Source organism: Bos indicus x Bos taurus, chromosome 24 (assembly GCF_003369695.1).
Source record: "Bos indicus x Bos taurus breed Angus x Brahman F1 hybrid chromosome 24, Bos_hybrid_MaternalHap_v2.0, whole genome shotgun sequence".
Lineage (NCBI taxonomy): Eukaryota > Metazoa > Chordata > Mammalia > Artiodactyla > Bovidae > Bos > Bos indicus x Bos taurus.
In genome coordinates, this window is record NC_040099.1 from 32,490,950 (window position 1) to 32,518,267 (window position 27,318).

General features: G+C 42.5%; 1 protein-coding gene across 7 annotated transcripts in view; it reads left to right on the forward strand.

Moving 5' to 3' along the window:
- OSBPL1A (oxysterol binding protein like 1A) overlaps nt 1–27,318 on the forward strand; it is a 230,192-nt gene that overhangs the window by 13,434 nt on the left and 189,440 nt on the right. For all 7 annotated transcript variants that reach the window (XM_027526163.1, XM_027526164.1, XM_027526167.1 and 4 more), the window contains 3 exons: nt 957–1,079; nt 8,312–8,397; nt 9,316–9,390. In XM_027526163.1, coding sequence (XP_027381964.1) covers nt 959–1,079; nt 8,312–8,397; nt 9,316–9,390 — 282 coding nt within the window. In that variant the 5' untranslated portion in view covers nt 957–958. The remainder of the gene's footprint in view (nt 1–956; nt 1,080–8,311; nt 8,398–9,315; nt 9,391–27,318) is intronic.

The following is a 27,318-nucleotide window of genomic DNA, read 5'->3' on the forward strand; positions in this document are numbered from 1 at the left end:
TTGTGTGTATAACGTGTATAATAACTTGGGTGCAAGTCATATATAATATGCATAATATTAACGGTTTACTGGACTGCACATTTTCTGTTCATGCCAGCATTTGGTGTGTTTACTTTTTTTATTTGTGCTAATGAGGTAGGCAAAAAATACCATTGCTTGATCTGTTTGCCTTTAACTGATTATTGTGCTCAGTCACTTCAGTCATGTCCAACTCTTTGTGACCCCATGGATTGCAGCCAGCCAGGCTCCTCTATCCATGGGATTTTCTTGGCAAGAGTACTGGAATGGGCTGCCATGCCCTTCCCCAGGGGATCTTCCCAATCCAGGGATCGAACCCACATCTCCTTTACTGCAGGTGGATTCTTCACCTTCTGAGCCATTGGGGAAGCCCAAATGATCATTAGTATGAAAGAAATTTCTATTTTTTCTGGGATAAATGCTTTAAATTTGGTTGTTTTCCTCTATAGTTGTCTTGAAGCTTGATAAGAAAATGAGAGTTTATTGATAAGTATGGTGGCTCTAGGATCCTTATCTGTCATTTATTTTCTCACAAGTTTCCAATGTGTTCATTTAGATCGTTTCAGTCTTTTGATAATTCTATATGAACTGATGAATTGCCATATTTTAACTTTATAGACATAAGGTTGTTAATGTTATACTAATAACTATTTACAAAATACTTTGACAGTTAGTTTTCATAGACACAATCTTACCACAGGTCATGAAGTTGATTGTATTTTGCAGGTAAGGAAGCTGAGGCTTCAGTAATAATACACAGGGCACAGAGTCTCGAGGTCAAATTTTGACCCTGCAGCTGATTTGTTTAATTATTCCTTTTGTCTGTCTTATTAGCTACAAAATGAAGATGATTTTTTCCCCTTTCTCTGTTGGCAGAACATCCAAAAGCTAATATATGTTCTTAGATTAATAGCAGTGTTACTATTTTTTAAATCTAGAAATGAGTACAGACGCAGAACAACAGCTTCTCCATCATGCCAGAAACGGCAACGCTGAAGAAGTAAGACAGCTGTTAGAAACCATGGAAAGGAATGAAGTAATTGCTGACATTAACTGCAAAGGTAAGCCTTGAATGTATTTTTTCACTTTTTCTTGTGAGTATGCACTAGATGGCTCAGTGGTAAAAATCTGCCTGCCAGTGCAGAAGATTTGGGTTCAGTCTCTGGGTTGGAAAGATGCTCTGGAGAAGGAAATGGCAACCCACTCCAGTATACTTGCCTGGGGAATGCCATCGACAGAGGAGCCTGGTGGGCCATAGTCCATGGGGTTGCAAGGAGTCGGACACGACTGAGCGACTAAGTTCACACACACGTATTCACTACTTTATCATTTATTTAGTGCTAATCCTTTTGAACTTGCCTGCCATAAATTTCCATCTCTTATCCTAGGAAGAAGCCCTGTAAGAGTGGGTACGCTTCCACTCCCCTCTAAGTAAGAGAAACTGCGTGCCAGTCTTTCTTAACTCTCTCTTTTATATTGGAGCATAGCCCATTCATCATGTTGTGATAGTTTCAGGTGGACAGCAAAGGGACTCAGCCATACATAGACATGTATCCGTTCTCCCCCAGACTTGAGATCCAGTCTTAAAATTGTCATGGATCCTAAACCTTATGAACTACAAGGCCTTAAAGGCCTACTACAAACCTTAAAGGCCACCTTAAAAAAAAGGCCATCTTAATGAGATGAGCCCACAGGATACATGCTATGACAGTTTCTTCTTCTCAAAGACATTGCAGTTGAAGCAGCAGTTTTGAGTGTTTTCTGAATGCCCAGGATCATGTGAAGTACCTTAAAATACTGTCAGACAGGATCCTTCCCTCACTGAGATTGGTAGATTACTAGCTCAGACTAGTCTTTATTGTACAATATGTACAAAGTATGGGAGCTATGACATGTAGAGTATCATGGAATATATAAGAAGTATGTAACTAGAACTTGAAGGATTAGTTTCTTGGAGGAACTCATCCTAAGGTGATATATGAAGAGTGCATAGACGTACCAGGTAAAAATAGAGAAGAAAAGGGCTCAAGGCAGAAGAAAGGTCACGTGCCAAGTGAGAAGCAGCCTCGATGGCAGGGATTTTGCAGATAGGAGGGGTGAGTAAGTAGCAGCCACCAAATCACAGCGTGTCTTGTGTAGCACGGTTACAAATACATTAAACTCAGGTGTGCATAGAATTTATTTTTTAAATTGGCTCAGATGTTTCAACAAGCGCCTTCTCCTTCTGGGAGTTTGGAGGACTAAATGTTAGTCTTCGGGTCCCTCCATCACAGTGGCTTTTTTGTAAAACGATTGGCCTCCCAGAGCCTCTCACCTGTGTCCTCTCCCATCTCAGTGTGTGCTAAATCACTTTAGTCGTGCCCATCTCTTTGTGACCCCATGGACTGTAGCCCGCCAGGCTCCTCTGTCCATGGGATTTCCCAGGCAAGAGTACTGGAGTGGATTGCCATTTCCTTCTTCAGACTATCTTCCTGACCCAGCGATTAAACCCAAGTCTCGTTTGTCTCCTGCACTGGCAGGCGGTTTCTTTATCCCTAGCATCAACCTGGGAAGCCCATCTCATTAAGGTGGCCTTTTTTTTTTTAAGGTGCCTTTAAGTGTGAAGGCGAGCCTTTCTCTGTGTGTACTGCCTTTGGTTCCTCTGCAGCCTCTCTTCCTAGCGCATCCTTGTAGCTAAGGTAAAACACACAGGGAGTCACACCCAGGTGTTTCAGTTTATCACAAGCACAGATATGCTCCTCGGCTGCCTCATCTTGCAAGGAGTCTCACCTTGGCTCTTGCTGGCTTCGTGTCACCCTGACCCTCTCTCGAATCTTCCATCCGACACGTGGCCTAGGCTTGCTGGTTCACCTTGGACACACTCCTTGGGTGTGGCCACAGGGTCTTGAGTGACACGTGGGGGCTTGGAGCAGCTCTGGGGACCAGCATTTGACCTTCCCTCTGCCCGCACTGCCGAGTTTACTTTGACTTGGCCGCTGTGCAGGTTGGTGCTCGGCTTGGTGCCTGCTGGGGGCCCTTTTCCTAGCATCCCACTTGTCACTACCCATTCTCATTGTTCCCTGGACCTACCTCGCTCTCTGGGCTCAGGGTCAGGAGCCACGTGTCCCATCTTACGTCTTTTCATCTCACATAGCCCTGAGTCCCTAATGGGTATTTTGTTCTGCCATGTCACATTGTCCTCCTCTACTCAAGCAACAGACCTCACGGCCTCACCCTCAGTGGGGACAGAGTATTATCTTTGCAGCAGGGAAGAAAACATGCTCTGAGTTGTCCAAAAATTAGCCCAAGATGGAATGCAAAACGAATTCTAAAAATCTTCTCATCCTTCACCAGAAACCTGGTTCTATTTTTAAAAAAAATTTTTTAATTGGAAGGTAATTACAATGTTGTGATGGTTTTTGCCATCCATCAGTATGAATTGGCCCTAGGTACGCTTGTGTCCCTCCACCTTGAACCCCCCTCCCACCTCCCTGCCCCCCATCCCTCCAGGCTGTCACGGAGCACTGGCTTCAGACTCAGTGGGAGGAGGAGAGGGTGGAATGATTGGAGAGAATGGCCCTGAAACATACACATTACCGTATATAAAATGGAGACCTGGCTCTTAATCTTTACCTTGGAGTTCTGTTCTGAACGCCAGAAACATGCCTGGTTGGATCATCATCAGGGACCCTTTACTTTCTACTCAACTTCCACCCTGACCATGGTTACCTCGGGCTAGTTCTTGGAAAGTCACCTGCTAGGAAATGTAAAGCTGAGAGACAGTTGTTAATGCTTTTTCAAAATTTCACCCTCATTATACTTGTCAGTCAGGCTTGTCTTAAGGGTGGATTGAAGGGTTTATGCAGAGGAACAGCATAATAAGGTGAGGTGAGTTCACCCACAGGACTGAGTAGGGAGAGCTGGGACTGGGCCTGTGAAAACTCAGTCTCGGTGCCTGCCGCTTCTTGATTTTCTATCTCATTTGTTTTTCCAAACCCTGAGAAGTTGAGAAAATGGTAAAGTGTAGTATAATTCTTCTGCAAGATTTAAAGCTCAACAGTCAACATAGAGATGTGATTGGTTGGAAGGAATCCAGCTGATACGATGTCAGGTTGAAGGGAGAGAGGGAATCTATGTAGGTGAAGGTCAGTACTTCTAGGCTTGGGGCACAAAGGAGAAGCTAATTGGGCAGTTTTGTTTGCTGCTGTTGCCACATTAGAAGTGTGTGTTCATGTCTATTGCTAATGGTGAGATATTCTTGCAAATAAATGCTAATATGTTTGAATAACATGCTTTATATAAATTCTGTGAGTAGTATTCCAAGAAATAAGTTTTTAAAGCAAAATAAGAGCTTGTATTGGTAATATAGAGATGATTCTGTACGATGCTGTCCTCTTACTTTGTTGAGAGATCTGCATGAGAAAATACTTGAGTATTACCTGTAATGTGTATGTGCTCAGTTGCTCAGTCGTGTCTGACTCTTTGTGACCCCATGGACGGTAGCCCACCAGGCTCCTCTGTCCATGGAATTTTCCAGGCAAGGATACTGGAGTAGGTTGCCATTTCCTTCTCCAGGGGATCTTTCCTACCAGTGATCAAACTCCCGTCTTTCTTGTCTCCTGAATTGGCAGGCGGGTTCTTTACCAGTAGCCCCACCTGGGAAGCCCATCACCCATAATATCTGCTGGTGTTTCCCAGTGTTGTACTATTCAGTGTAGGGTACGATTTTCTGTACATATTTCTAAACTTATTTCTTACTGATCAAAAATTTTGGATATCTATAATAGTAAAGAGTGTAAAGGATATTTGGAGTATTTTAAGAATAATTTAAGATTTTGGAAATGTCAACTTCTTGATCCAGAATCCCATGTGGAAATATTAGATGTGAGGAAGCTGCTGAGTAACTCAAAGGAGACTGCTGTGGGTCATGTGGGACTGGAAGCAGTGGGAGTGGTGAAAAGTGTTTAGATATAGTTAACATTTAGGAGGTAGAATTGATCGGACTGATTGAGTTGTGGAAGGGGTGAAAAGGAGAAAGCCAGCAAGTGGTACTTATTTCTCCCATCCAAGTACTAACCAGGCCCAACCCTGCTTAGCTTCTGAGATTGGACGAGATGGAGCCCTTTTAGGGTGGTATGGTCATAGAAAAGTGGATGTTGTTCTTCAGTTGCTCAGTCGTGTCTCACTCTCTGTGATCCCATGGACTGCAGCACACCAGGCTTCCCTGTCCTTCAGTATCTCCCGGAGTTTGCTCAAACTCATGTCCATTGAATCGATGATGCCATGCAACCATCTCATCCTCTGTCACCCCCTTCTCCTACCTTGTCTTTCCCAGCATCAGGGTCTTTTCCAGTGAGTCGGGTCTTCACATCAGGTGGCCAAAGTATGGGAGCTTCAGCATCAGCAGCTTTTTTCTGAATTGAGAAGTGAGGTGAATAATGGGACAGTTGATTGTGAAAAGTGGGAGTGGGGACAGGGAGTTTTTGTGTGTGAGTGTGCATGTGTGAGATAAGTGAGTTCAACTTTGTGCTTCCTGAGCAGAAGGTATTCCTGTGTCCTCCACGTGGAGGTAAACAGTAGAGAGTTGAATGGTAGAACTGAGTAAGAGATGGAAATGTGGAGTTTGAAGTCACAAGCATATAAGCAGGTAAAGCTGTGGGAAAGGGCCAGGAGGTGTCATTGTTGGAGATTCCAGTGATGAACGGCCCAGTCAGAGGAAGTAGAGAAAGTGGAAGTTTGCACAGAGCCCTCGGAGGAGGTGCAGGGCTCTGGAGGCTCGTGGGCTGGGCTGGCTGACACTGTCCAGTGATGCAGTGTGCTGCCTGCTGGAAAGTGCCCCTAGTATCTGGTGGCACAACTTACTGGGATGAAGTGAGGACAGCTTTAGTGATGTGGTGGGAAGTGAACCTGGTCTGCAGTCAGTGGATAGCTCCTGGAGGGAACGAGGTGGAAAGAGTGTAGATGGGGAAGGGGAAGGCGAGAAGGAAGGGGACAATGGTCAAAGGGGGTTCAGGACCAGAGAGGAATTGGGTGCTTTTGCTCGTTGGATGGAAGACCTGCAAATGCTTATCTGTTCCTTCCTATTTGCGATGAAAAAGGGAGCGGTTAAAGATAAGGAGGAAAAGGAGCACCCAGAAAGTAGGAGGAGAGCATGGGATCCAGGGTATGGGAAGTGTGATTATCCTGAGGCCCCAGGAGGAAGGGCGGAAGGGTGCCTGTGGGCAGAGGTGTGGGGGTGGATTGGTTGCTACGAAACCCAGAGAGTCCTATGAAAACTTCTCTTTTCCCTGAAGCTGAGAGGAGAAGCAGGTGTCTGGGAAAGAGGCTTGAGGGGAGTAGTGGGGATTGAAGTATCTGTGGTGGCGCGTAGGAGAGACCCCTGAACAGGGCGCTGTGGCGAGGACCCTGGCGAGGGCTTTGCCGAAGCGTGAGATCCTGACCTGATGAAGCCACGAATCCACGGGGTTCTGTTATTTTTCTTCCACTGCTGTTAGCGACCTGACTGTGGTTATAGACAAATTGAGCAAATGTATTTATTAGACTCTGGGGTTTTTCTAAGCTGCTGTGACAAAGATAGGATATTGGAGGGTATCGGCAGAGAAATGTTGATGTGAGGACCAAGAAATAGACGCTGGACTGATTGAAAGAAGTGAGGATAGTGGGGATGTTTACATATAAGCAGAGTGTTTAAAGAACTTGACGGTTGGTTACATTGAAGAATGAGCTGGGGATTTGCCTGTGTGAACAAGCTGGAAAGTGGGACTCTGTTCCTGAGTTCAGACATGACAGTGATATTCGGACTCAGGCTCTGGGATCAGGTACCCAGTGTAGAGCAGAGGCCACGTTTGTGGGGAAATGAGGGAAGCTGAGAGTCTGAGATACCAGGTTACTGAATTGCAGTAGACAATGGCGGTGGCAGGATTTGCCCCAGAGAGAGACTGTGTTGCCCAGAGTTGAGTGGAGAGGGGTGAGCCACTGGGAGGCTGTAGATGGCAGCGGAGAAAGCCTTCTGGAGTGGGGGTGGAGGGTGGGGTAGCTGTGCTTAATGGCAGGAGCCTCAACAGAGGGATCGTAACATGAGTGAGGTCACTGACCAAAGACTGAGTTGGGTTTTGATGGCGAGAGTCACGGGGCTTCTGTGCCGTGAGGACCAGTGGGGCTGTGGAAACTGGAGGGCCTCCCCTGTCCAAGAGATAAAAGAGAATCTTTTATCAGAAAGAGCTAGCTGCCAGTTAAGGACAGAGGGTAAAGAGAAAGGTTACGTGAGACAGACTGTGGCTCATGGATGTGTTGCCTCTGGCGTTAGGGGCTCTGGTGGGCGCCCGTTGAGAGGAAACAGTGCTGGAGGCTAGTGAACGGAAGACAGTCACAGGGACACTGTTGGCACTGGCAGTCCCTCTAGGAGCGGTTAAAGGTCTCTTCTGGGCACAGCGAGGCTGACGGTGGATTTCTGTTGGCCCCCAAACCTGAATCCAGGAGCTGAGAGCAGCCATTCTCTTCCAGCTCCTCCTCGGGGGGCCAGGGGGCTTCTGGGCTTCAGTGGACCCTCCAGGGCAGGGGGCTCTGGTGCTGTGACAAGCTGTATTCTCTCAAGCTTGATTGGGAAGTTGGGTGACCTTCTGAAATTTCTCAGCTCTAAACTATAGTGCCTTTTTTTTTTCTTCCCTAAACTGAGTTATATTGCTCGTTTTCACCACACTCAGTTGTTTACCTCTCCTCAGCTGGGATCTGACATTTCATTGCTTTTTTTTTGGTTCTTGTTCTCTAGCTGGACTCGACCACACTGGTAACCCTTACCCTCATCTCCCCGAGGTTTTATCTGAAGTCAGGACTCCGTTTTCAGTCCCTGTCTGCAGCGCTGACTGCTTTCCAGACACAGGAAAGACTGGTTCTTAGTTTCCTCTTCGTATCCAGCCCTCTAACACAGGACAGATTTTCAAAAAGAGGTGCTTTTCATGAAATGCTGTGGCCAAGAGAACCGCATCTTCGTTTGATGGTGGCAAAATGGTTAGACACTCGGCACCTTAGAGCCACAGACTAGTCGGAATATAACCCCCATCAGGCCTCCTGCCCCCCTTTAAGAAGAGGGCACTGAGTTAGAAGGTGGCAAGAATCTGGGCCCTGTGAGTCCTAATCCATCTCACTCCAAACCCTCCTTAGTGTCGAGTCTCGTGCCTCCCACACATCAGCCGTGCTGGGTGAGAGGGACCCCCTGGTCAGGATGTTGGAGCAGCTACTAGGGAGAAAATTTGCTGTAAAGTTACCTCAATAACATTTAAAAATGCCTCTTTCCATTTTTTTTTTTTTTTTTTAGGAAGAAGTAAGTCTAATTTGGGCTGGACACCTCTTCACCTGGCATGCTATTTTGGACATAGACAGGTGGTCCAGGATCTATTAAAGGTATTTTTATGGCTTTGATTTTTCAATAAATAAAAACTATAGCTACTATGTAAATTATAGAAGTCTTAGGAAAAGCCATTTGGGCTATAATGCATAACAGCCTTAGCAGTTGCTTATCACTTGATTTTTCTTTGCTAAATACACCAATTTGATTTGCTTAATTAAAATTCTTTTTAGTTGTTTGATTTTTACATTATTGACTTTTTAAAGTTGCAAAAATAGACATAGGAATTAATGAAGATACTACATTGTTTTTTTGAGCATAGTTTAAAAAATAGCCAAAGCACATTTTATGTATTTAAAAAATAATGTCATAATCTCTTAATGAGCACTGTGTAATTTAAGAACTCGTATTTCTCAGTTCTGTGATGAATAATTTTTCACTCATACTGATATTTCTGAAATTGGATCACATTTTAAAATTGATCTGTTGGCCCCAAATATGAAATCTGGGAGCCAACGTGGCACTTAAGCCTCTAGTTCCTCCACCATTTAATTGGTGATATCTCTTTCTTTTTTCCCCTTAAAACTTATTAAATTGGTGGAGAAACTATGCTGTTTTATTCAGAGACGGTTTTCCTTTTTTTTTTTTTTCTTCAATGTTTGTGTTTCTAAAGTAGAGTGAAGGGCAGATAGATTTTTGAACAAAAGAAACTGTTTTCTGTCTACCAAGTAGATTTTTACTTTCAGGAAGCTTACTATTGGGTTGGCCAAAAAGTTTGTTTGGGTTTTTCCAAACAAACCTTTTGGCCAACCAAGTATATTAATGTGAACTGAGTTATTTTTACTAGTGACAACCAGTCACTGTTAACGAGTATTTTAATTTTTTAAAATATTTAATATATTCTTAGGGAGTTACTCTCACCTTTGTATGTTTCTTGGTATGTGGAAGATGTTTAACGCTTTCATGTTCACTAGGCTGGTGCGGAAGTAAATGTACTAAATGACATGGGAGACACGCCGCTTCATCGGGCTGCCTTTACAGGAAGAAAGGTGAAAAACATTCTGTGTTCAGTGTTTGCAAGTGAAATGTTGGAAATGCACTCACAAATGTTTTCTCCTTTATAGCCCTAGGAATAGCAACTGGGAAAAGCCGCAAAAAACGTATATACCAGCACTTTGGGTCCAAAAGACCACAGGCTCTTAGTGACAGACAGTGAGGTCAATTACGAAGGTCATGGGGCTCCACTCTAGTGTCCCTGATAGAAGCTCATTCAGTCTCTGCTTGTGTCCCCAGGACTGGGGAACGCCTGCACCTTCTTTATCATTTTTTAAAACAGTTTTATTGGGGAATAATTTACACTGCCTGAAACTCACCTGCTGTAAGTATACAGTTCAGTGGTTTTTTTGATGCGTTTACACAGTCGTGCAGCCATGACCACAGTCCAGTTTTGGAGCATTTCCATTTGCCACAGAGTTTCCTCGTGCCTGTTTGTATTTATTTCTTGTTTCTTGTCAAGCCTCAGACTACCACTGATATGCTTTCTGTCTCTAGATGTTTGTTTTTTCTAGACATTTATTGTAAATGGAATCATATCAACATTTGTGTCTAACTTCTTGAGTATGATATAGTTAAGTTTCATCCATGGCATAGCGTGTAATTTGTTCCTTTTTTGGGCTGAATAACGTTCTGTTGTATGCATATACCACGTTTTTTAGTCTGTCTTCTGTTATTGGAGAGACTTTTCCCTCCGTATTGCCTCGACACCTTTTGTGGAAATCAGTTGATCATAAATGGGTTTGTTTCTGGACTTCCGTTCTCTTTGTTTGATCTATATTCTATCCTTACACCAATAACACACTGTCTTATTACAGTAGCTTTGTAATTAAGTTTTGATATTGAGTAGTGTAAGTTTGGAGAAGGCAATGGCATCCCACTCCAGTACTCTTGACTAGAAAATCCCATGGATGGAGGGGCCTGATGGGCTGCAGTCCATGGGGTCACTAGGAGTCATACACGACTGAGTGACTTCACTTTATTTTTGCACTTTCCTGCATTGGAGAAGGAAATGGCAACCCACTCCAGTGTTCTTGCCTGGAGAATCCCTGGAACGGGGGAGCCTGGTGGGCTGCCATCTACAGAGTCGCACAGAGTCAGACATGACTGAAGCGACTTAGCAGCAGCAGCAGTGTAAATTCTCCAACCTTTTGATCTTTTAAATTATTTTTTCTATTCTCAGTCAAGTTTGTTTCTATATAAATTTTAGGATTATTCAGTCAATTCTTATGATGGGATTTTGATAGAGATTGTGTTATCTTGAACCTATAGATAAATTTGGGAAGAAATGACAGATTAAAAACACTGCCTTCCAATCCAAGGACATCAAATGCCTCTCCACTTATTTAGATCTTTAATTTTGCTGAGTGATATTTTGAAGTTTTCAATATATAGATCTTGTATTCTTTGGTTAAATTTATTCCTATGCATTGTAGTTGTTTTGGTGCTATCTTACATGGAGTTTTTCTCTTAATTTCTTTTCTTGATTTCTTATTGCTGCTGAATAGAAAGACAATTTTTATGTTGTTCTTGTGTTCATGCTGAACTTGCTTTTTAGTGTTAGTATGTTTTTGCAGAGCCCTTAGTATTTTCTATATACCGGATATACCATCTGCAGATAAAGACAAATGTACTTCTTGCTCTAAAACGCAAGATCCTTTTTCCCCTTCTTGGTTTTACTAACTAGATTCTGGTTCAGTGTTGAATACAATAAGAGGAGAAATCTTTGCCTTGATTATTTTATTTTTGGGGAATAGCATCTAGTCTTTAACCAGTAAGAATGATGTTAGTTGTAAATTTCTCTTAGACGCCCTTCATTAGGTCAAGAAGCTTTCTTCTGTTTCTAGTTTGTTTTTCCTTTTTATCATGAATGGCTCTCATGTCTTTTGAAATGATCATGTGGTTTTTGTTTATAACTCAATACTGTGAGCGTATGCGTTGCTCAATTGTCCAACTCTTGTGACTCCAACTCTGTGACTCCATGAATTGTATCAGGCTCCTCTATGGGATTATCCTGGCAAGAATACTGGAGTGGGTTGCCGTTTCCTACTCTAGGGAATCTTCCAACCCAGGGATCAAACCCATGACTCCTGCTGCTCCTGCATTGGCAGGCAGATTCTTTACCAGCTGAGCCACATGGGAAGCCCATTAATATGGTATATTACATTAATTTGGAGATGTTAAGCCAGCCTTGTGTTCCTATATAAATCCCACTTGGTATTGATTAATCCTTTTTCTATGTTGCTGGATTCTATTTTCTGATATTTTGTTAAGGATTCTTTGGGTCTGTATTCCTGAGAGATACTGCTCTGTAGTTTTCTGTAGATGTGTTCATCTGGCTTTGGTAACAGGGTAATACCAGCCATGTAGAATGAGGTGAAAGGTGGTTTTCCTCCTCTGCTTACTGAAATAGCTTGTGAAGGATTTGTACTATTCTTTCTTAAATATTTGATAAAATTCACCAGTGAAACCATCTATGGTTGGATTTTCTGTGAGAGAAGGTCTTAAATTACCAAATCAATTTCATTTAATACAGATCTGTTCAGACTTTGTGCTTCTTCCTGAGTCAGTTTTGGTTATTTTGTCTTTCTAGGTGTTTTCCCTTTTTACCCAAGTTGTCTAATTTGTCTGTGTAAAGTTATTAACAATAGTAATTTATAAATTTCCTTGTGATTTCTTCTTTGACCCACAGGTTAAATAGAAGTATATTGTTTGCCAAATATTTGAAGATTTCCAAAATTTCCATTGTTAATTTCTAATTTAACTTCCCTTTTGATCAGATAACTTACTTAAATTATTTTTTGAACAATGTATTTTAAATTCTTTTAAAATTTATTACGAATTATTTCACAGTATAGCATTTGATCTATCCTGGAGAATGTTCCTTGAGTGCTTGAAAAAATATCTACTTTGAGGCAGAGGATTCTATAAATGCTGCTGCTGCTAAGTTGCTTCAGTCGTGTCTGACTCTGTGCGACCCCATAGACGGCAGCCCACCAGGCTCCCCCGTCCCCGGGATTCTCCAGGCAAGAACACTGGAGTGGGTTGCCATTTCCTTCTCCAATGCATGAAAGTGAAAAGTGAAAGCTAAGTTGTTTAGTCGTGTCCGACTCTTCGCGACCCCATGGACTGCAGCCCACCAGGCCCCTCCGTCCATGGGATTTTCCAGGCAAGAGTACTGGAGTGGGGTGCCATCGCCTTCTCCGTCTATAAATGCACATTAGGTTAAATTACTGGTAGGACTGTTCAAATCTCTTATCTTTAACGGATTTGTTTTATCAGATACTGAGAGTGTGAGGTATTGATGTCTGCAACTATAATTCTTGAATTGTGTATTTTTAATTTTGTCGGGTTTTGCTTCATAACTTTTGTGGCTCTGTTAGATGCATATCCATTTACAGTGGGATTATGTGGGATATGTTATATGGCATATGCATACCTTCCTGATGTATTAAACTTTTTATCATTATTTGTCTTTCTTTGCCTTCAGTAATATTTCTTATCATAAAGTTAATTTTGTTTTATTTTAATGTAGCCACTCTAGTGCTCTTACAGTTACTAGTTATGTATTTTCTCCCTTCTTTTACTTTCAACATCTTTGTATCTTTGAATTTAACATGTCTGTTGTTGGCAGGATATAACTCAGTTGTGTGTTTTTATCATCTGAAAATTTCTCCTTTTTGATGTCGTATTCAGCCTGTTGTTCAATCGCTCAGTCCTGTCCAACTCTTTGAGACTCCCACGGACTGCAACTCGCCAGGCTTCCCTGTCCTTTACGATCTCCTGGAGTTTGCTCAAACTCATGTCCATTGAGTCAGTGATGCCATCCAACCATCTCATCCTCTGTTGCCCGCTTCTCTACCTGCTCTCTATCTTTCCCAGCATCAGGGTCTTTTCCAGTGAGTCGGCCCTTTGCATCAGATGGCCAAAAAGTATTGGAGCTTCATCATCAGTCCTTCCAATGAATATTCAAGGTTGATTTCTTTTAAGATTGACTGGTTGGATCTCCTTGCTCTCCAAGGGACTCTCAAGAGTCTTCTCCAGCACCACAGTTTGAAAGCATCAATTCTTTGGCCCTCAGCCGCCTTTATGGTCCACCTCTTACATCTGTACATGACTACTGGAAAAACCATAGCTTTGACTATATGGACCTTTGTTTGTTTAGTCTATTCACATTTAATTATTATAACTTTGGACTTACATTTTCTATATTGTATTCATTTTCTATATGCCTCAGGTTCTTTGTTTCTTTGTTTCTCCTTTACTGTCTGCTCTTGTTTTATACAAATATTCTTTACTATATCATTTTATCCCTCTGGATATTAAACTTCTGGGGCATGTAACAGCAGCTTTATACTTTCTCTCTGCTAAATTCAACATATGCAGATAACACCACCCTTATGGCAGAAAGCAAAGAGGAACTAAAGAGGCTCTTGATGAAAGTGAAAAGGGAGAGTGAAAAAGCCAGCTTAAAACTCAACATTCAAAAAATGAAGATCATGGCGTCTGGTCCCATCACTTCATGGCAAATAGATGAGGAAACAGTGGAAACAGTGACAGACTTTATTTTCTTGGACTCCAAAATCACTGCAGATGGTGACTGCAGCCATGAAATTAAGACGCTTGCTCCTTGGAAGAAAAGTTGTGTCAAACCTAGACAGCATATTAAAAAGCAGAGATATTACTTTACCGACAAAAGTCTGTCTAGTCAAAGCTATGGTTTTTCTAGTAGTCATGTATGGATGTGAGAGTTGGACCATAAAGAAAGCTGAGTGCCAAAGAATTGATGCTTTTGAACTATGCTGTTGGAGAAGACTCTAGAGAGTCCCTTGGACTACAAGGAGATCCAACCAGTCCATCCTAAAGGAGATCAGTCCTGAATATTCACTGGAAGGACTGATGCTGAAGCTGAAAATCCAATACTTTGGCCACCTGATGCAAAGAGCTGACTCATTGAAAAAGACATTGATGCTTGGAAAGATTGAAGGCAGGAGGAGAAGGTGATGACAGGGGATGAGATGGTTGGATGGCGTCACTGACTCAATGGACATGAGTTTAAGGAGGCTCCGGGAGTTGATGATGGACAGGGAAGCCTGGCGAGTTGCAGTCCATGGGAGTCTCAAAGAGTTGGATAGACTGAGTGACTGAACTGAACTTAAATTCAACATATGGACCTACTGCAAGTCAGCTTCTACTGCTTTTTTGGGAGGATGGGTCATATTTCCTTTTTTTGCATGTTTCACAACTTTTTACTGAAAACTGAACATTCTGTATAATGTATTTTAGCAACTCAGAATTCTGATTTTTTCCCCTTGAGGTTATTATATATGTATATTTTTTTTATTAACTTGCTTAGTCTTCATCTGTGAAATCTGGAATGTGTCTGGCCTGCTGATGTCTCTTCTCTCTCTCTTTTTAAACATACATATATATATAGAGAGAGAAAGAAGTTTTCTTTTTTTAATTATATATTTACTTGGCTGCATCAGGACTTGGTTGCAGCATACAGGATCTTTGACTGTGGCACAGGGATTCTCTAGTTGCAGCTTATGGGTTCAGTAGTTGTGGCATGATTTTAGTTGCCCCACAGCATGCAGGATCTTAGTTCCCCAACCAGGGGTCAAATCTACATCCCCTGCATCACAAGCAAAATTCTTAACCACTGGACCACCAGGGAAGGTCTCTGCTGATTTTTAAAAAACTGTCTTAATATCTGAGCATGGTTTCTGTTATGTACTGGATGTCTGTGTTCCCCTGAGATAGAAATCCCAGTGTGATGGTATTAGGAGGCCTTTGGGAGGTGATTAAGTCATGATGGTAGACCTTTTGTGAAGGAGATTAGTTCTCTTACAGAAGAGACCTTAGAGGGTTCTTGTGCCCCTTCTGCCAAATGACAAAGTGAGAAGGTGGACATCTGTGAACCAACAAATAGGCTTTCACCAGCCATCAGCTCTGTGCCTTCATCTTAGTCTTTCCAGCCTCGGAAACTGTGAGAAATAAATCATATTTAAGCCATCCAGTCTGTGGTGGTTTTGTTGCAACACCTTCAGTGGACTGAATTTCCTAGACTTCACCTCCTGCATCTGCATAAACTAGTGCTCAGCCAGTGTTCAGATGGAGGCTTTACCCAAATGCTCAGTCCCACGAGGCTTCTACCCTCTGCTGACAGGGTCCGTGCGTGTGTGGAGAGCGCTGTCAGCGTTAAGCCGTTTCTCACTTCTCCCTCTGCCTTTACTTTGTGCACGGCCTTCTCCTATGTCCCCTGCACTCTCAGCCAGGAGTGTGTGGGTGGCTTGCCTCATCCTTCGTTGGTTCTCTCGCTTCCAGGCTGCTTTGCCATTTGCCCTGTGTGGTAGGCATAATGTGGCCTTCCAGAGATGTGCTCATCCTAGTTCCTGAAGCCTGTGGGCGTGCTGGGTTACATGGTAAGGGGAAGTCAAAGCTGCAGATGGAATTGAGGTTGCTCATCAGCAGACCTTAAAATAGGAAAGTTGTCGTGGATTATCTGGTGGGCCCAGTGTAACCACAGAGGCCCTTAAAAGTGAGAGGGAGGCAGAAGAAGGGTCAGAGGGAGAGGGAGATGTGCCAAGGAGAGAATGGTCAGAGAGATACAGTGATTCTGGCTTGGAAGATGGAGCAAGGGGACCAAGGCATGTGGGCAACCTCTAGAAGCTAGAAAAGCTAGGCAGTGTGTTCTCTGCTAGAACTTCTGAAAGGACGGTAGCCTTGCTGACGCCTTGATTCTAGTTCGGTGAGGCCCATTTTGAACTTCTGAAATCCAGAACTGTCAAGTAATAAATTTATGATGTTTTCAGCTGCTGGGTTTGTGGAAACAGACTCAGAAGGCTGATATACTCTAATGAGAAAAGGAGCCTTGTGATGTAGGTTTTTCCATTTATTTCCTACTGAATTTGCTACTTTTACTGACAAGACCTCTTGTCCTATTGCTCCAAATCATTTCCCTCTGGCAGAGCTACTGGTTTTCATTGCCGGCCCTGGCCTGGTCAGATTTCTTGGGGAGTGGGGGTTGGGGGCGTGACCATAGCCTGTGGCTAGGTTAAAGACTCCTGTTGTTCTTACCTGAAGCTCTAGTTCCTGTTGAGTGTGCCTCTCAATTTGTTTCTTTAATCCAGTGATCCCCAGCCTTTTTGGAACCAGGGACCGGTTTCGTGGAAGACGGCTTTTCAAGGACCGGGGGCAGGGAGGGGTGGTTTGATGATGATTTAACTGCATTACGTTTATTGTGCACTTTGCTTCCATTATTATTATATCACCGCCACCTCAGATCATCAGGCGTTAGATCCCGGAGTTTGGGGGCCCCTGCTTTAGTCGATACCTCGCCCCATGAAATGAGTAGTTTTCTAATTTTGTCCAATTTTGTCCCTATTTTTCAGGATGATAATTCACTGATCTTATGCCACGATAGCCAAAATTTACTTCACCTTTTTCCTGGTACTTTTTAAAATTATTTCAATGATCTGGTAAATTAACTATGACATAAAGTGAATTTCTTGTTTGTTCTGATTATTAACCATTGTCTAACATACTCCATAAAGGTAGTTTTGTAATCCCCATAATTGGAAGATTTATCTGCATATATCACAAGTTAAAAATTAATGTATTATATGGTTTTATACTTTTCATTATTATGATTAGACTTAACTGATTTTCCTACAAATTATTAATCAACCCAGTAAGTGTGTGCTCAGCATGTTTGAATTAGTACATTCCACACTATTTGTCTATTTGTTCATATATTGATATTTGTGGACCAGATACAGAGTCTTTAATGGATAAAAATACCCATTATACTTAAAAAAAAATTAAGGTAGTGGGTTAATTGCTATGCTTGACTCTGAGGTCAAAGGAGAGGGGAGGTTAAAAAATTAGCTGCAGATAGTTTAATTTTCCTGACTCATATGTGAACTGCTTGCTGGTTTCCTTCAGAGCCCTTCCCTTCTCATCCTTCTCTATGCACCTAGGAAAGTTCTTGGCCATCTATTTCTACATGACGCATGTCTACCCATTCTTGAGAGTGTAGCTCAAGTGCTGTCTCCTTAAATTCTTTCCTGACTTACTGCAGTGAGAAGGAAGCTGTTATTTTCCAGATTGCCTGAGAATATTGTAGCATTGCCATTCATCTTCTATGTGGTATCTTAGTTGCTGTGTCTTAATTCTACCACTAGACTGTGTTAGTCTTGCTCCCAAGGAATTGTATACATTCCACTTAATTTGAATCCTCCACAAGCACCAGTCTTACTGCATAATTACCATCTGTGTAATTACCTAGATCCAATCAGTTCATTGATCTGTGCTGGCTTCTTTGCATATTTGACTATTTCCTTGAACTTGGAACATAAGACCATGCTAAATCAGGCCTTAGTTTGATTTGAACATTAGCATACACATGATGTTATCACTTGTGTTAGAAAATAAGATTGAGCTGAAGCTAAATGGTCGTGCCACGGACGAAACATTAAAAATTTATGTGTTCAATATCTAAGCATGATTAAATTTTGAAAAAGTTTAATTTCTAATTGTACTCATGAAAGGAATCAAATTATCCTCTTCTGATGTGATCTTTTACCACGGAGATAGTTTAAAATATGATTGAGTGGGATTTGATAAATAGAATGAGGAGTTGAAAAGGGATGTGGTTTGTTACAAAGCACTTTAAATTTTTATCCTTTCAAATATATAAAATGCAGCTTCCAAAATTTTATAAGGAACCTGTAGGCTTTTCTTGGTCCATTAGCGACCTCTACTGTTCTTTAATAAAAATTAATATTTCAGGATTTTAAGATGTTGTATTTAGCATTTGTTCCTTTATTTTTCAAATGCAGTTCTATTTCTGGGGTTTTTACATCTTCTACAATCAATTGAATATTGGAATACAGTCAATACAGTTAATGATTGGATTGTAGTATGGATGTAGTATGGACTTTGTTTCCACTTACTACCTTCTACTGGAGCTAAGACTACATAAAAATCAAGGCTTCCTGTGTTCTGTGTCTCAGGTATTTTGTATCTCTCACCTGGAATCTAGAGAATACAGATAATCCTGGTGTTTACATAAGCTTTACTTGTCTTGTTCCCTAGGATATGCTTTCTCATGCTTATATACTGAGTGTCTTCTGTGAGTCGAGCACTATCCAGCCCACTTGATGTGTATTGTTGTATTTACCACAACATGACGTCCCTAAAATTTAGGTATAAACATTGCTATTTCTTGTAGATTGAGCTTCTGAGAAGGCAGACGGAGATGGAGGTTAGTGTGCAACAGGCTTCTCGGAGTGCTAGGGATCACACCTGTGGAAGGAGGGGTGAGCGGAGGCTGAGGTCAAGCTGATGCTCCCACGAGGGCTGCCTCAGCTGACTGTGGGGAGCTCCTGTTGCTGTAATCGGCTTTGGGGCCACAACTGAATCTTCTTCTCCCTCTTGTACTATGTGCTCTATTTCCCCTCCCCTCGGCTAGCAGATCATGTCTTTGGGGCTTACCTGGGGGTGGGGCTCAGGCCCTCAAGGCTGGAGGTCCCAATCCTGGGATACCATGCCTCCTTAGACTGGGGTTGTTACACTTGTCCATTTACTGTCCAAAGTTGGACGAGGAAACACCAGGAGACACTTCAGTGTGTCATCTGCATGTGAAGTGTGATCCTGTGTTTGTGTTGTGTGTAGTCCTCCTTTCTTCTGATGTTCAAGTTAAGTACCTCTGCTAAGACGGTGACTCTTCTTGCCTCCTGGTCTTTTGACACAGGAGCCGAATGTTCAGGTCTGCTCTCTCATCTGGCACATGAATCAGAACGTTTCTGCTCGATGTGGAATATGCTGTCCCCGAAACGGAAGGAAGGCGTTGTGCTTCCTCCTTTGTTTCAGGAAGTGCAAGTTCATCCCTTTGGGGGCAGCGTCCGGACATGACCCATACCACTGAACCCCTGAGAATTTACTGAAACGAAAAAAGCCCCCGAATCATAAGATGCCCACCCTCTGTAGCACATATATCTTACTAAGACCTTCAGCATTCTCCTTCTTGCTCATCTGGTTTTATTACCAGGACATCATTGGTGAAGTGGACTGGGATGATTTCTGTAGGATGCCCAGATGGTTCTGAGGCAGAATTATAAGTGTAAATGTGTACTGTTGTCTGTGTGAATACAGTGTCTTCTGTCTTTTCTTCTTAGTGAGGATAGAGAGGAATATGTTTGCCAGATCAGTTGCTGTGTACTGTGTACTTAAGTAGTATTAACCAGCTCCAGCAAAGATTTGGCATCTGGCAGAGTGGCTAGAATTGGGGCTGTTCAGTTGAGTTTGTGGGCTTCCACTGCCATCCTCCGCTTTCCTTCTGGTTTCGCAGTGACAGTGGTGAGTTAAATGGAAGCATTGTAGGGACCGTCAGCCCTACATACTCCGGTTTTTAAGGGTGGCACTAATTGCTGTCATCCTCCCCAAGTAGGATATTGGTTTTTTGGTTTTTTTTTTTTAGGATATTGGTTTTTATTTATCCTGGCCGGGATATGGGGTAGGGCAGACTTAGAGCCTTCCACATGGCTTTTTTACACTGTAGACCAAGGAAGGGATGTGAGTTTGCCAACAACTTAACATGTCTGCTCTAATTACACATTTAGGCACCAGGAGAGTGTCCTCTGGATGTGTTTGTGGACTCAGTGCATACACTCTGAAGTGGACCTGGCCCAGGTGTCTTTTAGTATCTCACTTCTCTGTGTGCCTTGTGTCTAACAGAGGGACCAGATAAAGCTGAGTCTCTTGCATCTTATAGTTAGTAACTTGTGAAATATTTGGGTTTTCCCATTTCCCAGTGTACAGTTACTTGAGTAAATGGTCATTGGTCCCTTTGGGGATGATCTGAGAGATTCATGACTGAATATTTGCTTTGGGGCTGCAGAATCTTCTCTTCCAGGGTCTGGCCTCTCCTTCGATAACATAGTTCTAAGTCTGAAATTGAATCAGGTCCAGAGACTGGACAAGGTATCATGACTTTTATTGGAGCATCTGTCTTTGGCTTCTGACCATTGTTGATTTCTTTTGATGGTACAAGTTGAGGTGTGTATGGAAGGCTCCTAGCAGCGTGAACAAAGCAGTGGCCCCCATTATAGGGGTCAAAATGCCAGAAATGCCATGGCAGGTAATTGAAGAAGGTTTTAAATAAGCAGACATGCTGAGTTGAATATGGATCATACCAGATAGTTTTGTGCCCTGGGAGGGCCTGGAGATGCATCATCTAGCAAAACACTGAGAAATCGTGGGCAGAAAAGGCCCCAGCACCACTGAGAAACTGTTTCTATGTCCTCTGAGGTCCAGGGCTGCCTTTAGGAAATTGCGTTGCGAGGAACTTCCCTGGGGATCCAGTGATTAAGACTCCATGCTTCCACTGCACGGGGCGTGGGCTGCATCCCTGGTCAGGGAACTGCTAAAATCCTGCATGCCACCAAGAAAAAGGAAATGCCTGTGCAGATCTGCTTCATTGGTAGCAGTGGGAATAGGACCCCAAAACAGTAGAGGCCTGGAGGTGGCACGTAAACGTCAGAAATCAGGTGGCTGTAGTTACGGTAATGAATGAGTAAGTTCAGAGCGTCGAGGTCAAGAGGGCTGACCTGCAGAGAGTTGTGGATATGGTTAACAGGATACGGCATTTCAGAAGGCTAATTGCCCTGGAGTTACCAGGGCAAATGGTAGCAGATGCTGCTTTCCTCATCTTTTTTTCCCTTTTATTCTTTTTTGCTAGATTCAGAAAGTACTACTTCATGCACATTCTTCAGTAACTTACTCTACATTTGTTAAACAAATACTGTCCACAGACATGGGTGCTCAGTTCTGAGTCTTCTCGCTTTTCCCCTCTTCCTACCGCTTCCTCCCTCCGTGCCATTTTTTTCTCTTAGTGTTTGACTAATTTCTGTTGACCTGTCTTCAGATTTACTGATTGTTTTCTCAACTGTGCTCTGATGTCTACTGAGGTCATTAAAGGCATTCTTTATCTTATTTCTAGCATTTTCCTTTGACTCTTAAAAAAAATTTTTTTTTTAATTTAATTACTGGACTGTACTGGGTCTTAGATGCAGCATGCAAACTCTGAGTTGTGGAGTGTGGGATCTAGTTCCCTGATTAGGGATCGAGCCCTATCTCCCTATATTGGAAGGAAGTCTTAACCACTGGACCCCCAGGGAAATCTCAGTGATTAACTATTTTTAAAGTTTCGTGCCATATTTTCCAGAGCTGTGCTCTCACAAAGCTGATCACTCCTCTGGGAAAAGGCACTGCGGAGTCCGTTTCTCTTGCTGCATCCTTGGTTGCTCTTCTGGTTCCTACCTGTGTTTGCTCATTTTCCTTACTTTTCGTTTTAGGTGTTCCTCTGATTTTTTAAAAGCCATTCTTCTCTTTCCTCTTGAAACTGTCTCCATAAGAAACCCATCCACACTTAAGACTTCATTGTTTCTTCTGGGGGATTATTTGGAAATCTATCTTGACCTCATACTTCTTTCCAGGCATCCAGGTCTTCTGTCTTCGCTGTGTGTTTGGGCTCCTCACCACTCAGGGATCTGGAATTTCACGTTTCTAACATGGGATGTCTCTTCCTTCACACAAGTTCTTTATGCAGTATTTGTATTGGTCATTGAAATACTTGTCACTTTAAATTCTCTTTTTTACTGACTGCTTGAGAACATGCTCATTGCTTTTTACCTGGACTGCCCTGTTTCCCAGTGCCTTTTCCAATCTTTTTTTTTTTTTTTCCAACCTTGTAATTCCACCCTGTCCAGCAATGCCCCAGTCAGTATCCTAATTTCAGCTCTGATTTTCGTCAACACTTTCTCTTTCTCGGATCCCTTCAGTATTCATCATCCAAATATGTTTTCCCTGACGTGTGGAGGGCCTTGTACAATGTAAGAGCTTAAGTATGTTAACTGAATAATTAATGAGTGTGGAGAGTTGGCAGACCGTGCAGAAGAGAACCACATATTCAGCTGACACAGGAAGACTTGTTAGGGAACAGGGGTTGGAGCTGGAGTTTTGTGAAAAAGCATCAGAGACTGCTCAGGGCTTTATTAGGAATTCTAGATCCTGAGGGATGAAGAAGATTACAGCTAATCTTTTGCTGTCTTACAAAATGTTAGGTCCAGTGCAGGAGATGAAAGAGATGTGGGTTCAATTCCTGGGTAGGGAAGATCCCTTGGAGGAGGAAATGGCAACCCACTCCAGTATTCTTGCTAGAAAATCCCATGGACAGAGGAGCCTGGCAGGCTGCAGTCCATGGGGTCGTGAAGAGTCAGACACAGCTGAGCACACACAGTGTTAGAGGGCAGGATGGTCTTTAGTTTTGGCATAGAGAAGCACAGTTTGGCTTAAAAACTTCTTTTCCTTAAATATAAGAATAATGCTACAGCAGAACCTTGAAGAAAATTAAAACTTCCTCTACCCACTAAGATACTAAAAATCACTGGTGACCTCTCTGTTCGGGGTGTTTCATTCCCATCCCTGCAGTAGAATCCAACCACTGAGCTGCCTTCTTTTTTCTAATTGTGATTTAAATAAAAACCTCTTCTGATGACTTCTGCCCGAGCACTTGAGTTCCTTACCTGGAGGGCTTCTTAACCTACAAGTTTCTGGGTCTTATCCCTGGCATTTCTGATTCATGGGTCTGAGAGGGGCTTAAGAACTTGCACTTCTGCCAATTTCATGGTTCGTGCAGATACTGCAGGTCTGGGGACCACACTCGGAGAACGTTTGCTCTTCTTCACAGGGTGGTCAGGTGTTCTTTGTAACTTGCAGTCTGATATCATTCCTCTGAACCCTTTCAAAGGTGTCGCTTCCCTTGCCAAACCCCCGAGATTGCATGGAGTAGCTCCGACCCTCTGCATTGCCTTGATTCCCCCTGTAGCCTGTTTTCACATAATTGAAGCATATTCTGTTTTCTTAAAGGTACCTGTCTATCTCTGTGCATACCATTTCTTCTGCCCATTTTCCATAGTCCAGCCCTTTGTGGATTTATATCAGTCTGGCTCCATATTAATTCTTTTTTTAAAAAAATGTTCTTAAGTAATTTGGCTGTGCTGGGTCTTAGTTGTGGTATGAGGGATTTCATCACTGTGTGTGATACTTAGTGGTAACATGTGGGATCTTGTTTCCTGACCAGTGATTAAACCTGGATCCCCTGCATTGGGAGTGTAGCATCTTAGCTGCTAGACCACCAGGGAAGTCATTTTTTTTTTTCACTTTATTTTTTTAATTGAAGGATAATTACTTTGCAAATTTTTGTGGGTTTCTGTCACACATCAACAAAAATCAGCCATAGGTACACCCATGTACCCTCCCTCCCAAACTTCCCTCCCACCCCACCCCTCTAGATTGTCACAGAGCCCCTGTTTGAGTTTCCTGAGTCATACAGCAAATTCCCATTGGCTATCTATTTGACATATGGTATTGCAAGTTTCCATGTTACTCTCTCCATACATCTCACCCTCTCTTTCCTCTCCCCCCTCACCCCCCACCATCCCCTGCCTCATCCATAGGCCTGTTCTCTATGTCTGTTTCTCCATTGCCTAAAGTTTTACTTTTGTTTCAGGTTTGAAGGAGTCATTAACAAAAGAAACCACTTATTACACACAAATAAACAGTTTCAGTATTTAATAGAGGATTATATAACTTAATTTCAATATACAGTCAATAAAAGAAAAGAGAATAGAAACAATGGAGAAGAGTAACAGCTCATGCATCACCAACATCCAGGCTTAAACCGCATGCTCGGGAGTCCTGAGAAACAGCAATCTGGAGTCCTAATTGGGAAAAGGTCTTGAGCAGTGTTTCCACTCCATGGGTGAGACTTCAAATTGCAGTTTCCAGGGTTCCCACTTATAATCCCAGGCCACAAACAGATATCACCATCAATTTGCATGCAAAAATGCAGCTCTGGTTTTACTGTAACCTTTTTACAATGCTGTTTGTTTTATCTTATGAGTTAAGATGATGCTGTTAAAGTGCTGCACTCAACACGCCAGCAAATTTGGAAAACTCATCAGTAGCCACAGGACTGGAAAAGGTCAGCTTTCATTCCAATCCCAAGGAAAGGCAATGCCAAAGAATGTTCAAGCTACTGCACAATTGCAGTCATCTCACACACTAGCAAAGTAATGCTCAAAATTCTCCAAGCCAGGCTTCAACAGTCTGTGAACTGTGACCTTCCAGATGTTCAAGCTGGTTTTAGAAAAGGTGGAGGAACCAGAGATCAAATTGCCAACATCCATCGGATCATCGAAAAAGCAAGAGAGTTCCAGAAAAAAATCTACTTCTGCTTTGTTGACTATGCCAAAGTCTTTGGGTGGATCGCAACAAACTGGAAAATTCTTCAAGAGATGGAAATACCAGACCACCTGACCTGCCTCCTGAGAAATCTGTATGCAGGTTAAGAAGGAACAGTTAGAACCGGACATGGAACAACAGACTGGTTCCAAATTGGGAAATGAGTGTGTCAAGGCTGTATATTGTCACCCTGCTTATTTAACTTATATGCAGAGTACATCATGTGAAATGCTGGACTGGAAGAAACACAAACTGGAATCAAGATTGTCAGGAGAAATATCAATAACCTCAGATATGCAGATGACACTACCCTTATGGCAGAAAGTGAAGAGGAACTAAAGAGGCTCTTGATGAAAGTGAAAGAGGAGTGAAAAAGTTGGCTTAAAGCTCAACATTCAGAAAACTTAAGATCATGGCATACAGTCCCATCAGTTCATGGCAAATAGATGGGGAAACAATGGAAACAGTGAGAGACTATTTTTGGGGGTTCGAAAATCACTGTAGATGGTAATTGCAGCCATGAAATTAAAAGACACTTGCTCCTTGGAAGGAAAGCTATGACCAACCTAGACAGTGTATTAAAAAGCAGAGATGTTACTTTGCTGACGAAGGTCCCTCTAGTCAGAGCTGTGGTTTTTCCAGCAGTCATGTATGGGTGTGAGAGTTGGAATGTAAAGAAAGCTGAGTGCTGAAGAATTGATGCTTTTGAACTGTGGTGTTGGAGAAGACTCTTGAGAGTCCCTTGGAGAGCAAGGAGATCCAACCAGCCAATCCTAAAGGAAATCAGTCCTGAATATTCATTGAAAGGACTGATGCTGAAGCTGAAACTTCAGTACTTTGGCAACCTGATGTGAAGAACCGACTCATTGGAAAAGACCCTGATGCTAGGAAAGATTGACGTCAGGAGAAGAAGGGGATGGCAGAGGATGAGATGGTTGGCTGACATCACCAACTCAATGGACATGAGTTTGAGCAAGCTCCAGCAGGAGTTGATGATGGACAAGGAAGCCTGGTATGCTGCAGTCCATGGGGTCGCAAAGAGTTGGACATGACTGAGCGACTGAACTGAAGTGTAAGTCACAGGATATCATTAAACCCCAGTTGGCAGGCCTCTAGAGACTCAATTCCAAGACCCCACTACCTTTCTTATTTAAAGTGCTGCCTGACTAGCTGTGCTTTTGGGAGGTACAGAACACGGGCAGTGCTCAGGCAGATCAGAAGCAAGGTCAGAGGTCTGCTCTCCTGAACAAGAGTTGTTCTGAACCCTGAACAAGACTTCCTCCATTTTAATTTCCCTAACAGGAAGTCCACCACATTAGTTCTTATACTTTCTTGAAAATCAGGATGATTAATTACTAGAACACTGGTGTAGTTGCAGAGATTGTATGAAACAATTAGATGAGCTGGATTGAGAAATAACATTTATTAACTTGAATGTGCCATGTGGTACCCAGCTTGAATAATCTCTACTCTTTCTATAGGCACATAATTGTGGTCTATTTCATGTACTTTACAGGTCACCCATATAGAATTCAGTGATTCAGGTATGTTGACAGACATGTGCAACCATTAACACAAATCAGTTTTAGAACATTTGGATTACCCCAAAAAGAAATCTTGTACTTACAAGCTGTTATTCCATTACCCCTTCTCCCCAGGCTCTGGCAACCACTAATTTACTGTCTCTCTAGATTTGCACGTTCTAGACATTTAACATTAATGGAAGCATATAACACATGATTTTCTGTGACTGGATTCTTTTATTGAGCATAATGTTTTCAAGGCTCATCCATGAATATAATATATATCAGTACTTCATTTTTTATTGCCACATAATATTCCATTGTAAGGGCTCCCCTGGTAGCTCAGTTGGTAAAGAATCTGCCTGCAACGCAGGAGACCCTGGTTTAATTCCAGGGTCGGGAAGGTCCCCTGGAGAAGGGATAGGCTACCCACTCCAGTATTCTTGGGCTTCCCTGGTGACTCAGATGGTAAAGAATCGGCCTGCAATGTGGGAGACCTGAGTTCAATCTCTGGGTTGGGAAGATCCCCTGGAGGAGGGCATGGCAACCCACTCCAGTATTCTTGCCTGGAGAGTCTCCACAGACAGAGAAGCCTGGTGGGCTATAGTCCAGGGGTCGCAAAGAGTCAGATACAACTGAGCAACTAAGCACAGCTTTCCAGTGTATGGAACAACATTTTATTTATCCCACCATCTGCTGATGGACATTTGGGTTTCCAATTTTTGGATATTATGAATATTCTTTGAACATTCATGTGCAAGATTTTTGTCATGGACATGTATTTTCATTTCTCTTGTGTCTGTACCTAGGAGTCGAATTGCCATATTCGACTCCTAGGTCGACACATGGTATTTCTATGTTGAGTATTTTGCAGAGCTGCCAAACTGATTTCCAAAACAGCTATACACGGCTTTACTTTCCCACTGGCCTTGCGTGAGGGTTTCATTTTCTCTACATCCTCATTGCACTTGTTGTTAGTCTTAATTTTAGGCATCCTAACAGTTGTGAAATGGTATCTCATTTGGTTTTGATTTGCATTTCCATAATGATTTATTGAGCATCTGTTCATATACTTATTGGCCAATTTTCTTT